The sequence below is a fragment of the Mytilus galloprovincialis genome, chromosome 14, assembly GCF_965363235.1.
Source record: "Mytilus galloprovincialis chromosome 14, xbMytGall1.hap1.1, whole genome shotgun sequence".
Taxonomy (NCBI): Eukaryota; Metazoa; Mollusca; class Bivalvia; order Mytilida; family Mytilidae; genus Mytilus; species Mytilus galloprovincialis.
In genome coordinates this window covers 22,007,760-22,021,450 of record NC_134851.1, presented here as the reverse complement: position 1 = coordinate 22,021,450, position 13,691 = coordinate 22,007,760, and the positions used below count along the sequence as shown (strand labels likewise).

Here is a 13,691-nt window from a genome sequence, read left to right as displayed (position 1 = left end):
CAGTTTTTCGATCAAAATGACAAGCTATGCAATGAAAAGATTCTAAAAGGCTTTGAAAAAAAAAGCAACAAACACAATCAAATACAAGCGCTTTAATGTCACCAAATTATCTTTCTTTACAAGTTTTACCTGCTATTGTATCTACAATATTCTTTAACTTTACTTTCCGCTATATAGAGGATGATCTCTCACTAATATATTAAAATGTAGTGACTGTGTTAAACGCATCTATCAAATCGAACAAGAGATAAAGGAAACAACAAATACAGTTAAGTCTATCTTGTATATTGACATAAATCTAGAATTTGACAGTTAAGGTCGGTTGAAAACAAAACTTTACAACAACAGAGATGATTTCAGCTTCCTAATTGTTAAATTTCCATTTCTATGTAGCAACATTCCATCAGCGAGGGTTATTGCTAACAAAGAAGCTATTAAATCAAGAGTTACAAATAGTGAAATTGAAATCACCCCTTCGTAAATTTTACGGACGATATCACGAGTTGATAGACCGTTATGGAATTACCTTTTCACAGATGATATTGGATATGTTCCTTATGTCGTAATTACAATACCCTTTCCTTTTCAAGAATAGGACCTACAGAATTAGACTATTTACCGGGTCTGTAATAACATGAACAACACGACGGGTGACACCTGTGGATAAAGGATCTGCTTACCCTTCCGGAACACCTGAGAGATCATTCTCAGTTTAGGTAGGGCTCGTGTTGCTTAGTCTGAATTTTTCTATATTGTGTCGTGTGTGCTATTATTTGTCTGCTTGTCTTTTTCTTATTTAGTCATGGCGTTGTCAGTTTGATCTATGAGTTTGGCTGTCCCTCTGGTATCGTTCTCCACTCTTTTCAAATTCTAACTAACAAATAACACATATGTTAACGGACCTCTGTTCAAAGGTTTTTTTTTTTCATTTGAAATATTTAAAAATGTTTTGTATCTCCTGTTTGGAGATTGCGTAAAAAAATTGTAGTATACAGTAGCAATTTTGAATGAATATTTACCTAGCGGTTTCTCCATTTTTTCGACCATTCGATTGCCATACATGTCTTGTTATGAAAATAATTGATATGTACAGCATTAAGAATGCTATAATTAGTTCTTTACAATTTTCAAATAAACGACCATTTTCCTTGATACACCAATCAGAGAAGAGAACATCACATGAATCTAATTTTAAAATGTCAGGTTGATGCATCAATCCTCCTATAACAGCAGGTACGGCTATTGGTAAAATTAGCAGTGGGAAACTAAAGCCAAACCGCTGACAATTTATTACGCATACAGTTTTTGAGGTCTTATAACATAAATATTCACAAATTATACAAATGATAGTTGCCAGGAATGGCACTTGCGTTTGGCAAATCGGATTAGATCCTAGTTGCTGCTCTCCAAAGACTGTATTGATTGTTGTTATTCCATTATTGAATAATGCTTTCAGTGCGCTCATTGAATCAGTTCCTCGACTAGTAAAAATTCCTATTACTGCAAAAAAAGTTATAAGCATTTTCAAGAGACTCACTATACATGAGGTCTTAGTTCTTCCAATGTGTAGTTCCCTTTTCAATTGGCGGAACCAGGAAGAGCCTTCCGTACCCATAGTAATGAAGTTTTCCCAATACTTGATTGAAATTAAAACGACGGAAATCACAAATAAAACATATATCGATCCAATTTTAATATAAAGTGTTAAAAGAACAATTCCAGCAACTTGCAATGCAAACCCTGTAAATGGTAACGTGAAGGAGAGTGCAGATGTTTCGTCGCACAATAAACATTTAAAGGTAGATTCTTTGGTTTTATCTGGACTACTTTTCTGTGAATTTACGTTGTGTTCGTTTGTGCTATGCTTGACATGTGTATTTTGAGGATCCTTTGTTTCACTTTCAATTGTGTTATTTTGATCGTTTGTTTCAGTTTTTGATTCATTTGGCGACTTATGCTTCTTGATTATAGTTTTCGAACCATCTAACTGCATATCAGTTTCTGTTCCATTTGTTTGGTTTTGATTCTGTGTACCAGCTTCTGTACTATCTGTTGGTTGTGGGTTCTGTGTTTCCGATTCTGATGCATTATCATTTTGTGATTTCGCCGTTTTTGAAGATTTTGCAGTTAGCTTATTGGCAACTTTATCAAAAAAATCTAGTATAGGCGGTCCAACACCAGCTGCTAAATAAACCACCGATGCGGAAGCAGGGTCAAACGCAGGCAACACAATAAATCCTAGTATAGAGAGTCCAATTGAATGAAGTGTTTCAATAAGAACCAGCTGAAATGAAAAATATTTTTTATTATTGAAATCATATTTGACAAATTTAATTATAAGGAGCAAAGCGGGTAGGAGTTATCGTATCACAGGGAACCGCACTGAAACATCAAATATAAACATATATTTGTTCCACTTCAAATGCACTATAATTTGCTCAATAATGTCTTTGTCAACTAAAAAGAGCAAAACTTTTAAATGATCAACGGGGAAAAGTTCGAAAAAAAAATCACAAATGCAAATCCATAGAGTGTTCCCAAGGCAACTAAAAAGATTTGATAAACACAAAATTTCAAAAAAATCATGGAATCCCTAAAAGGTATGCATTATATTTGTTTGGTACAATGTCTGTCGGATTATGTTTGGTTTATTATGTCGGTTAATTAAGTAATGACTAAAATCAACATTGTAAATTTAGAAACTTAAAACTTGAACCATTTCTTTTTTATTTCTTCACTAAATAAAGATGAACGAAAAGGGAAAGTGAATGATACAAAGCATTTGATAAGTTTAATACGTTATTCGAAGAAAAACAAACACAAATCCGTTACATTTGTATGCAATCGTCTTAGTCAGAAACCTGTAGTTTAGTGGTCGTCGTTTGTTGATGTGATTCATTTAAGTTTTTGTTTATATTTTTTATATAGATTATATCGTTGGTTAATTATTAAATTGATTTACACTAGTCATGGTGGAACCCTTTAATAGGTTGCTGTTCTGTGTGAGCCAGGCTCCGTGTTGAAGGTCGTACTTGGCATTTAATTCTTTACTTTAATAGATTGTGACTTGGATTTTAGTTGTCATTGGCACTCATATCACATCTTTCTGATGCTATATGTACGCAAGCCTGTGTTAGGTCGCATTCAAGGAATAAGGAGCAAAGTAGTGACTATAGAATATAGAACATGATTTAAGAAGTATACGGCTCATAATGACCACCTTATATCATTATAAATAATAACTCCAACCTTATATGTGAGAGGCATTGATAAGAAGGCAACCTTTTCATCAGTATTTATTATTAAAGAAAGACATGGTTGTATCACATCAGGTCGGATATACCGGTTTTTTTTTCAAAAAGCATTATTTGTACCTTATAATACAAGAAAATTAATTATGTATAGTTTGGAAAATTTTCTCAGTGTAATGTGGAAGACTTTTACCAAAGACAGGTAAAACATTTTTATGATATTGCGGGAGGATTCTTAAAGATCGGTGTCAATTAACCAATTCTGATCTCATCGCCTCTAAAATATGTTCTTTCACAGAAAATATATCTTTGTTTTGGACTTTGATGCCCAAATGCAATTGTTAATTAAGCAAATCTTTATTAGTATTTCTCAACGAAAACTTTTAATCAGAGCAATATGAAATTAAATAACTTGATTCCTAATTTTTTTTCCTTTGGTACCTTTTTTCGAGGATTTCGTGGGAACAGGTGAACCAAAAATATAAGCGTTCAAAGAGATAAAAAAAAATTATATCAGGTTGTATTTAGTCTTTCCAAAAGTACGATTTTAAATACTAATTACTGCAAGAACTCATCAAACAACGAAACATTTTATCTACGAGAATAGAGTTATCCACAGTACTTATATTTGATAAATAGATATTTTGACATGCAACAAGTATGTTCAACACCTTAGTCAGAATACTTTTTTAAATATTAACCTATAAACATAAAACACGTATTACCATTGCCATGTATTCTCATTTTAGTAATACTGCAGATTAGCAAATTGTGGTTTCGGCATCATTAGTGTCTTTATTCTTATCAATCAAAAACTGAACTATCAAATGTGCCATTGTAAATATACCCTATGCATTATCACTAGTTCAACTTACTGCTAAAAGTACTTTCCAATTTATCGCCTTATTGGATTTGAAAAATATTCTAAATAAAGTTGATATAAATGTCAAGAAATATGGCGCGATCATAACTAAGAACAAGGCCCAGATCCATGACTCGTCAACTGCTGTAGAGTCGGTATAGCGTGTGCATGATGTTTCGTTGACGCATGTTGAACAGTTGGGCTCGAGAAGACCTCCAAGAGTATTTATAGCTGAGATAGTGGATTCTATCGGTGGATTGATGTGCCATATTAATATATGCAGTGTTATCCTTCCAATAAATCCACTTCCAAATACAACAATACAAAGAAAAATTGCAAAGCCAACTTTTAAAATTTTTTCTGGTGGTGGGCATACAGATTCTTTCATATCATATTCTTTGTGGTCTTCTTTATTTTCGCCATTTCTGTAATAATACAACAAATGATATTAAATTTTCATTAAGATTTTTAAATATATTGTCGAAATGTTAAAACATGTTAAACCCTCCTATGTTAATTTCCGTGTTCAAAGTAAAGAATCCTGTAAATTATGATCTGATAGTCTATTATAAAATCTAAACTATGTTTGCATGAAAAAACTCAAAATAAACCGTAAAAAGCGTTAAAACTTACTCCTTTATAATCCTGTCTAAGACTTCAGGGTTACTTATTCTTGGTGGGGTATCTTTCTTTCCATCTGGTGTTTCTGCCATTTTTTTGAAACGATGACAAAATCGTCTTAAAACTGAAAGTAAATTATCTGTGTGGAATAAAAAACAATAAATTGCCTCCAAATAAAAATATATCAGCGTGACTTATCAAGTTAAAACTGACAGGCTACATAGGATTTGAAGATCAAAATTGGAAGCACTATCCTAATTCCTATTTAATTATTTATAATTTTGCCGCATGGTCAATATCTAAATGACGTGTTGCTTAAAAAAAACCTCTACACTAAAATGAAATAGAAGGAACGGTAAAGGTCCTTTTAGTAAAATGTTTGGCTTCACAATATCACCTGTTATGTGCTCATTTTTAATGCATCTGGCTTTTAAAAGTGTTAAAATCTTTACCTTTTTGAAAAATAATAGATATTCAAGTAGTTTTTATGTATCATTAGACGATAGTTAAAGTCCTGTCTTTATTCAAAATTATTAATTAAGTGAAGATGATCACACATAATTTATATTAATGGTTAGAAATTAAGCACATGAGAACACCCCAAAATATGTACATGAAAGTTGGGTTTTATAAACTCGCATGGTAACAAATTATCAATAAAGTACAAGAATGAGCCTTAAACCTTAGTCAAAAATCAATCTGAAAAATTACAAAGAGGAGTGTGCTTACTGTATCCTAAATCATTGGATTCATTTGGAACAATATTTTATTTTAATGTCGGAGTACATCCGATAGGACGTTTGTAGTTTTTAAAAATGACTTTTTAAATATTTTCTTTTTTTTCGACATGTAAACTTTAACCTATCTATTGAAAAGTATACTTCTATCAGGTAATAGATAAAAAAAAAAGGCAAAATAAATATACTGCTGTTCCATAGCCACAAGTCGAATAACCCGAAATTAATTCGGGTCACAAACCAAAACCAAAGGAAATACACCATCTTTAAAAGGAAACCAAACGGAACAACAGGATCACTGAACTGCTACAAAAAAAACACCAACATATATAGCTCAACATGCAGACTTCTTATACGTTTATTTTCTTTGACTACATCTTCTTACATCAGACTTTTTTGCCCCTGTCCCAAGTCAGGAGCCACTGGCCTTTGTTAGTCTTGTATTATTTTCATTTTAATGTCTTTTGTACAATTCGGAGTTTAGTATGGGGTTCATTATCACTGAACTAGTATATATATATTTGTTTAGAAGCCAGCTGAAGGACGCCTCCGGGTGCGGAAGGTGTTGTCTGTTCTATGGTCGGGTTGTTGTCTCTTTGACACATTTCCCATTTCCATTCTCAATTTTATAAATAGAAACGGACTATTTGATAATAACTGCAATATTGCATAAAGCATCATAAATTCAAGCATCATTACTAAAATCTTCAAAACTTTGTCATGGGTGTTGTCTAAACTGAAAGAAGTCGCATTTGTGTTCAGCCTAAATACTCAAATACATGTGTATGCTATTTTATGATCATAAATTACACCGAACACGTAATGGAGGCACTTGTATTGTAGACAAAAAAATCTGAAAAGTGACAGTTTGTGCCATATTTGATAGATTTTTTTCATTTATAAGTTTAAATTTTAGCGTATTTAATGCACAAATCAGTTTAAATCTTTTACAGAAGCTAAATTAATTGACTTAAGTACTACAGTGTTTAAAAACTCCAAAAAGCTTTCATAGATATACCTCAAATGTAAAGCCAAAATAAGTCCCTTTTGGACCTTCTCCCTTGTTTACTTGAATTAATATACAAACTAACGTTGCTGTCTTAACATAGATTATATCCCACCGGTAGCTTCAAAGTGATACATTTTTTGAATATCTACCGTTGTAACGCTATGCAATAGGCACATATTGTCCCTTTAACATGACTAAGGTTGTAAATTATAGTATTTCATTGTATATTTGTTTTAACTTTATAATAGGACATCATTTATTAACATATTAATATAATAAGTATAAAACTTCGTGAATTATCTAATACGTAAGTTATAATAATACCTCCCGCTGAAGAAAAAAAAAATCAGATATTATGTAATGATGTTCATCAAGCATGCATATTAGTCGTGTAGAAGACATGTTTGATAAGCATTGAGATTCACATAATCTGTTATGTGAAATAAAGAATGTGTTACCAAAATTATTTACCTATGAGGTCTAACTTAAGCTTTAAATACATATCGACTCAAATATACTACATAAAAAATATCAATTATTTCTGATTCAATCGTTTCTATCTCTTCCAAGGAAAATATCTTGTCTTTCCGTACGTTATACATGTATCAGTTATTCAAATCGATATACATCAACGTAAACTATTGCCATTAATAAAGTGAATAAGCAAAAACTATATATCTAGCTAAATATTTTACAGATTTTTCATTTAACCTCAAAGAAAAAATAATTATATTCTAAAAAGAATACTAAAGCTAATGAAAAAAAAAGTTTAAATTTCTGTATAGTTAAACATTATTGAGAGGGTCAACAAGGTAAAAGTAATATATTGTGTGTTTACTGGAAGCATAGACGGAATAGGACACCAATTTTCCGATAAAATTTACAGAATTTATACTTATAATTTTCATGATCAACGTTGGGTTTATCTGGTGTAAAGACAATTAAATAATCAAAACCTTGTAAAAACCTACTTATTTAGGAGGTGAAGCTAGGTTTATTCAATAAGAAAATTATTTCGGAAATATTTCTTTTTTTTTTTTTTTTTTTTTTTTTTGATATAATCATAATCTATCGTTACAAATATATACAATACTACCTCTATTATTAAATAGTTTGCTGTACGGGTTAAAGATAATAAAATCAGGTTTGTATCGGTAACATGAGTGGTAAATACAATTTAGATTTACTAAAGTGAATGTGTTAAAAAGAACAACAACCCGATCAAAGTGGAAAATACACCAAAAGGCCACCAACAGGTCTTCAACACATTGGGAAAAAATCGGGCACCTGGATGCGCTCTTCAGTATATATGAAAAAACATTTGAAAATCCTGTCTACAATTTTCAAATGCTACCGATTCCGATAGGTTTAATGTGAGACGAAGTCTGAAATGTGGTAATGATCAAATAAAATATCTTCATCTACAAAAGGTTTACTTGAAAAATACGAACAGGTTATATAGATAAGAACAAATATGACATGAGTGCAATAAGACAACCACTCATAACTTGTGAAGGTAATCCAGTATAGGTCAAAGTGCAGTCTTCAACACGGAGCCTAGGCTCACACCGAAGAGAAAGCTGTAAAGGGCCCCAAAAATGGCTACTGTAAAACCATTCAAACGGGGAAACCAACGGTCTAATCTTTATAAAAAAAAAGAGAAACGAGAAACACTTATGAACCACATTATATGCATTATAACTGAAACGATTTTTTACAGGTCTTTAAAAATATAATTGGCGAGTTGCCGATTTGGTAGTGTCTGCATTTTGTATTTCTAAATCCACCTTTAGAAAGTTATAATTTATATATTTAGTTGTTTAATTCTCATTTTCGTTTTGTCAATTCTAATATAAGAAATAAATTGGACCAATGCATTTGTTATTAAATAAATGTGTATTGTTGTTTGACAAAATAATTTGGAGTACTAGGCATTCTTCTTAGGTACATAATATGCATAGGAAAGTGTGAAATTGATCTTTACAATTAACATTCTCACATTCTGTTAAGGTCCCTTTATCAATAACAAAAATACCTAATTCGTTCTTGGTCGTTTTCCTTTATTTGTAGTTCAAGGTTGAATGCTAATAGAATTATATCAAAAAGAATTATATTTATAATCATTTGTATCGTCACTGGGAAAATCAAGAAAGACCATGAGGGATTGGTTATGGATCTTTATATGTCTGATGTAAATAGAATGTTAGCAAAGGCAATCCTGGCGAAATAAACTCCAATGAGACTCATAAAGTTCACTTGAACTCATACTTAATATTTTCCATCGTAGCTATTAATCGTATTATTATCTCTGTGTATTATTCTATTTCATTTCAATCTTGTTGGGTTTGTCAAATGACGAAATACATCTTTTCGCAAAATATAATTGGAACATTGTTTTATCTCGACTCCAAGGATTTCGTATTGTATCCTGTATTATTCCACTGATTACCCAGGTTAGTGATCAGCTGTTGGTATATATGAATATGCACATTTCTTGAAATTCACTTCTGCAAAAGTTGTTTTCCTTTATGTTTTTTTATGTATTCAATTGTGTATACTACTTTTTAGTGACTCAAGTAATGATTAATTTCATTGTTCTGTTTTTTGTTATATCTTTTTGTGTATTCTTGAACAAACATTTGATATACATGTACATTTCTAAATTTCTGATTAGATACACAATATTTATATATATATATAGAAATATATATAGAAAACCTTAACTAGTTATTTTAAAGTTATATGCAATCATTTAAGTTTTTCTATTGTGGAATTGCCGGTACACTAGCTAGCGTTTCGTACCTACATGCGTTGAGGTAAAGAATATTTAACGGGAACAGCACCATGATAAAGGCAGCAATTTCACATTCTTGGTATCTATGATGAGTTTATCATACGATTTCAGCACTAACCTAGGATAACAACTTATTGCTCAGAACAACATTCATGTATTGTTCTGATCTTCTAGGTGGCAAAATTAAAACCAAAAGAATGTTTAGGGACGATTTTAGTTGACCACAAACTGCTTGAACATCTTCCTTTATATGCATGCTTCAGAATCGTTTAAAACTCCAGGTTGTATAAAAGTGTAGAAACTTTAGGAACCATTTGACCATGACTATGAAAAACAGTCAAATTCATCTAAAATTAACTTTGTCTTCTATAGTGGTAACTATAGTCCAGTATAATTTCTTAATTTAGGATTATGATCAACAAGGAATATATAAAAAAAAACTTATTACTGAGGCAATGATATCGACGATTAATTACAGTTCACTAGAGGTGGTATTGATCAAAAGTTAGCAATCGAAATGGCACTACAACAATATGAGCTGAATATAGTGGTCATAATAAAACGAATATGTGCCTTTGACAGAAATTGTAACAATTTTTATCCTACTATCAACCGTCTCTTATACATCTAAAATGTACTCAAAAAATGTTTGCTTATTTATACTTGTACAAAAAAATCTTCCTGTATTCCAATTATATATGAAGCAAACCTTAAGGTGAATATATCTTTTTTCTGTAACAGTTCATTGTGTGGTCCTCTTCGCTGTATGCGTTTAATTGTATCGATTTCTTTGTTTACTTTAACCAACTACACTTTAAAGGTTCGGGTTAACATTGCAGGATTAAAATAATAAACGTACATTGTCGGAAAAAAATAATGTATTGTATACTATATTTGCTGGCATGCTTAACAACATCCAATAATCCTTTTTGTTAACAATAAAAGTATATAAATCAACTGTTTGCAAACACTGTTGGTGACCCTCTGCTGTTGTTTTTTATTTGGGCGGGTTGTTGTCTCTTTGACACATTCCCCATTTCCATTCTCAATTTTACTGTTGATGGTTGATAACATTTGAACTGATATCAATTATATTGTATTGAAGTAATTACCTTCGATTTGTATTATAATTCACGGAAATCTTTAATTGTTATGGTTCTAAAACTAACAGGAACAAAAGACGATTCTTTAAATCACATTAAAATGCATGCATTCCAATGACAGAAGTATTTATAAAATAGTATAAAGTACATGAAGTTTAAATTGTTCGACTTTTCATAATAAACATGTGTATTAAGTTTAAATTTTGTTCAAGTTGGTGTTACTTTTATTTTTTTGTTGACTACATTCAGTCAAATCAACCTTGTGTTACGGGCCGGCCAGAACTGCAGTAAAATTGATCTTCTGATACGGGACGTACAGACGGAAAAACAAATATACCGACGGAAACAGAAATAAAAAAAAAACAGGAGGTGTATCTTTAAAAAAAAACAGAATTTGATTTCAACACGTATGTCTGTTTTAATGATCAAAGTATGATTTGTGCAATTTATTTAATCAATATTTTACTTAACGTTTCACCTTTCTATGTTACTGTTCCATTTTGTTTAAAATCAGCAAGCTGTCAGATTATAAATTTGAACTTTCCCCTTGGTGTATTATTTAGATAGCAAGTTTATGATCATCATAAATTTTTTAAAAAATCACATACTTGTGACTTCACTATAAACAATGTAAGTGTAAATCACTTCTATATGGACGTACATTTTAAATAAGTTTTGTAACTTCTATATAATATTCAGTCACTTTCAATTAGTATTAATTGTACAAAAGCTCAGACAATTATACATACTTTTGTATATTTTGGGGATTTGGAGATGATAGATCTTAGTTCCCTATCTTTTTAATATTTAAGGTAACTTTCTTATTTTATAAAATTATTATGAAAGTTCCTGGTGAATTTGAATAACGGAAAGGGCTTCGGACGCAAAGAAATTAATTGTTTGGTTTGGTCTGTTATCAATCTTTCTATGAGCATTATTCAATTTTGCAACTGGTAGTATAATAAATCGTAATAAAAGTTGGCTTCACAAGTGAATCACTTAATTCAGAGATTTGCGTTTACTTTATCATCGCATTTTCTACATACAAAAGTGCTGGAGCTGAATACTCATAGCCCTTTATCATATATTTCATTGGTTTATGTGTCAAGAAGGGTCAATTCAAATTTTAAGAATAAAGAAATCACAAAACATTTTTTTTTTTTTTTTGTTATAGTAAATAACTTTATACAATGCCAAGTTGATGTAGAATATCTTACTTGAAAACTACTAAACATTGTCAAATTTCGCCTGGATTTATATATATATATATATATATATATATATATATATATATATATATATATCCCATTAAAATGATGTTAATGTCACTTCGGTGTTGACATGAAAATCAAATGTATGGTCATTTTTTATAAATTTCCTGTTACAAAACTATGAATTTCTTGAAAAACTAAGGATATTCTTGTCCCAGGAATAGATTGCCTTAGCCGTATTTGGCACAACTGTTTGTAAACTTTGGGTCCTCAATGCTCTTCAACTTTGTACTTGTTAGGCTTTACAACCATTTTGATCTGAGCGTCACTGATGAGTATTATGTAGACGAAACGCGCGTATGGCGTATTAAATTATAATCCTGATAGCTTTGATAACCAATTAATGTATAATGTACAGCATTTTATAAATAACACATCATAAAACTATTTTTAACATCTTGATATAAACATTACATAATTGCATACATATTACCCTAATTTATATTTGTATTGTAAAAAAAAACTTGAATAATCTCAATAAAATCTAATAAACCATTGCTACAAAAATCTAACATACCATATATGCTGCCAGGACACTTTCCAAATAACAGGTATAGAGAACCAGCCTTGTCAGTTACTTCACTTACTAAAAGAGTATCTTACAATGCACATTTGTGCACATATATGATTGGCTTAAAAATTCTCAATTTAAAGGTAATTCTAAGTTATTGTCGTTCAAAGAACCAGGTCTTTCTTTATATTCAAAGGTGTTTTTAAATTCAATCAATATGCACTAAATATGCTTTATCATTTTTCCAATCAATAGCGTTTATCTTTAAAGCACAGTTATATTTTATGACAAAAAAATATAAGCATATATATTAAGTAAATAAAATAAAATTGTTAAAGCTTTATATCTAATATTGTTAAAACTATTAATAATGAATTATGGTTATTTCATGTTTAATTGTTATGTGTTCATTCTTATTTCTATAAGCGTTTTCTAAATCGGTTATATCAAGTTTTAATTAACAAAAGTTTAAGATTTTTCAAAACATTGCCCTTGTTTATCACTGAAGGGACATTTATTGTCGAAATGTACATCTGGTAGAAATGGAACAATTAATGTTACTAGTACCTTTTATAATATTGTAATGGATTGTCCAAACGCTTCTGGTGTGTGATTGATCAATTGGAACAAGATTTAAACAATTTTGAAAAATAAAAAATAAAATAAAAAAATACTGAACTCCTACGAAAATTTAAAAAGGAAAGTCTATAATCAAACGACAAAATCAAAAGCTCAAACACATCAAACGAATGGACAACAACTGTCATATTCCTTACTTAGTACAGACATTTTCTTATGTAGAAAAATGGTGGATTCAACCTGGTTTTATAGGTAAAAATGTCATTTTATACATTGTGCTATAATCCTAATAACTAAACAAAAACATACAAACAAACCAAGCAATAGTAAAAACTAAAGACAAGAGTACAATAATTAACCATAGTACAATAACACAATGACGGGATGTATAAGTACAGAGCCGCTTGCCTATAGGTTAAAGTTACAGCTAATTTATAAAAGAGGAGCGAAAGATACCAGAGGGACAGTCAAACTCATTAATAGAAAAAAAACTGACAATGCCATGACTGAAAAAAGAAAAAGAAAAGCAGCTAATAATAATAATAGTACACAAGACACAACATAGAAATTTAAAGACTAGTTAGCAACACGAACCCTACCAAAACTGGGGGTGATTTCAGGTGCTCCGGCAGGGTAAGCAGATCCTGCTCCACATGTAGCACACGTCGTGTTGCTCATGTTATTACAAACCCTGTAAATAGTCTAATTCGGTAGGTAACATTCGTGAAACGGGAAGGGGATTGCAGTTAAGACAGAAATAACATACCTTATCTGTGAAACGGTTATTTCATAACGGTCAACCAACTCATGATGTTTTCCTTAAAATATACGAAGGGATGATTTCAACTTCACTATTTGTAACTGTTGGTTTAATAACTCTCTTGTGAGCAGCAATCCTCTATCAAGGAAATCATGATAGAGCATACAAGCCTGGGAATATCTTATCAATTGGG

At 30.8% G+C, this 13,691-nt stretch overlaps 1 protein-coding gene across 2 annotated transcripts in view; it reads right to left on the bottom strand.

Moving 5' to 3' along the window:
• The window catches only part of LOC143058068 (chitin synthase chs-2-like), a 31,555-nt gene extending 19,220 nt beyond the window's left edge, over positions 1–12,335 (bottom strand). For both annotated transcript variants that reach the window (XM_076231529.1, XM_076231530.1), the window contains exons 1-4: positions 12,166–12,335; positions 4,747–4,858; positions 4,127–4,538; positions 1,020–2,284 (exon numbers count right to left, since the gene is read on the bottom strand). In XM_076231529.1, coding sequence (XP_076087644.1) covers positions 1,020–2,284; positions 4,127–4,538; positions 4,747–4,826 — 1,757 coding nt within the window. In that variant the 5' untranslated portion in view covers positions 4,827–4,858; positions 12,166–12,335. The remainder of the gene's footprint in view (positions 1–1,019; positions 2,285–4,126; positions 4,539–4,746; positions 4,859–12,165) is intronic.
• Positions 12,336–13,691: the final 1,356 nt, after the last annotated feature.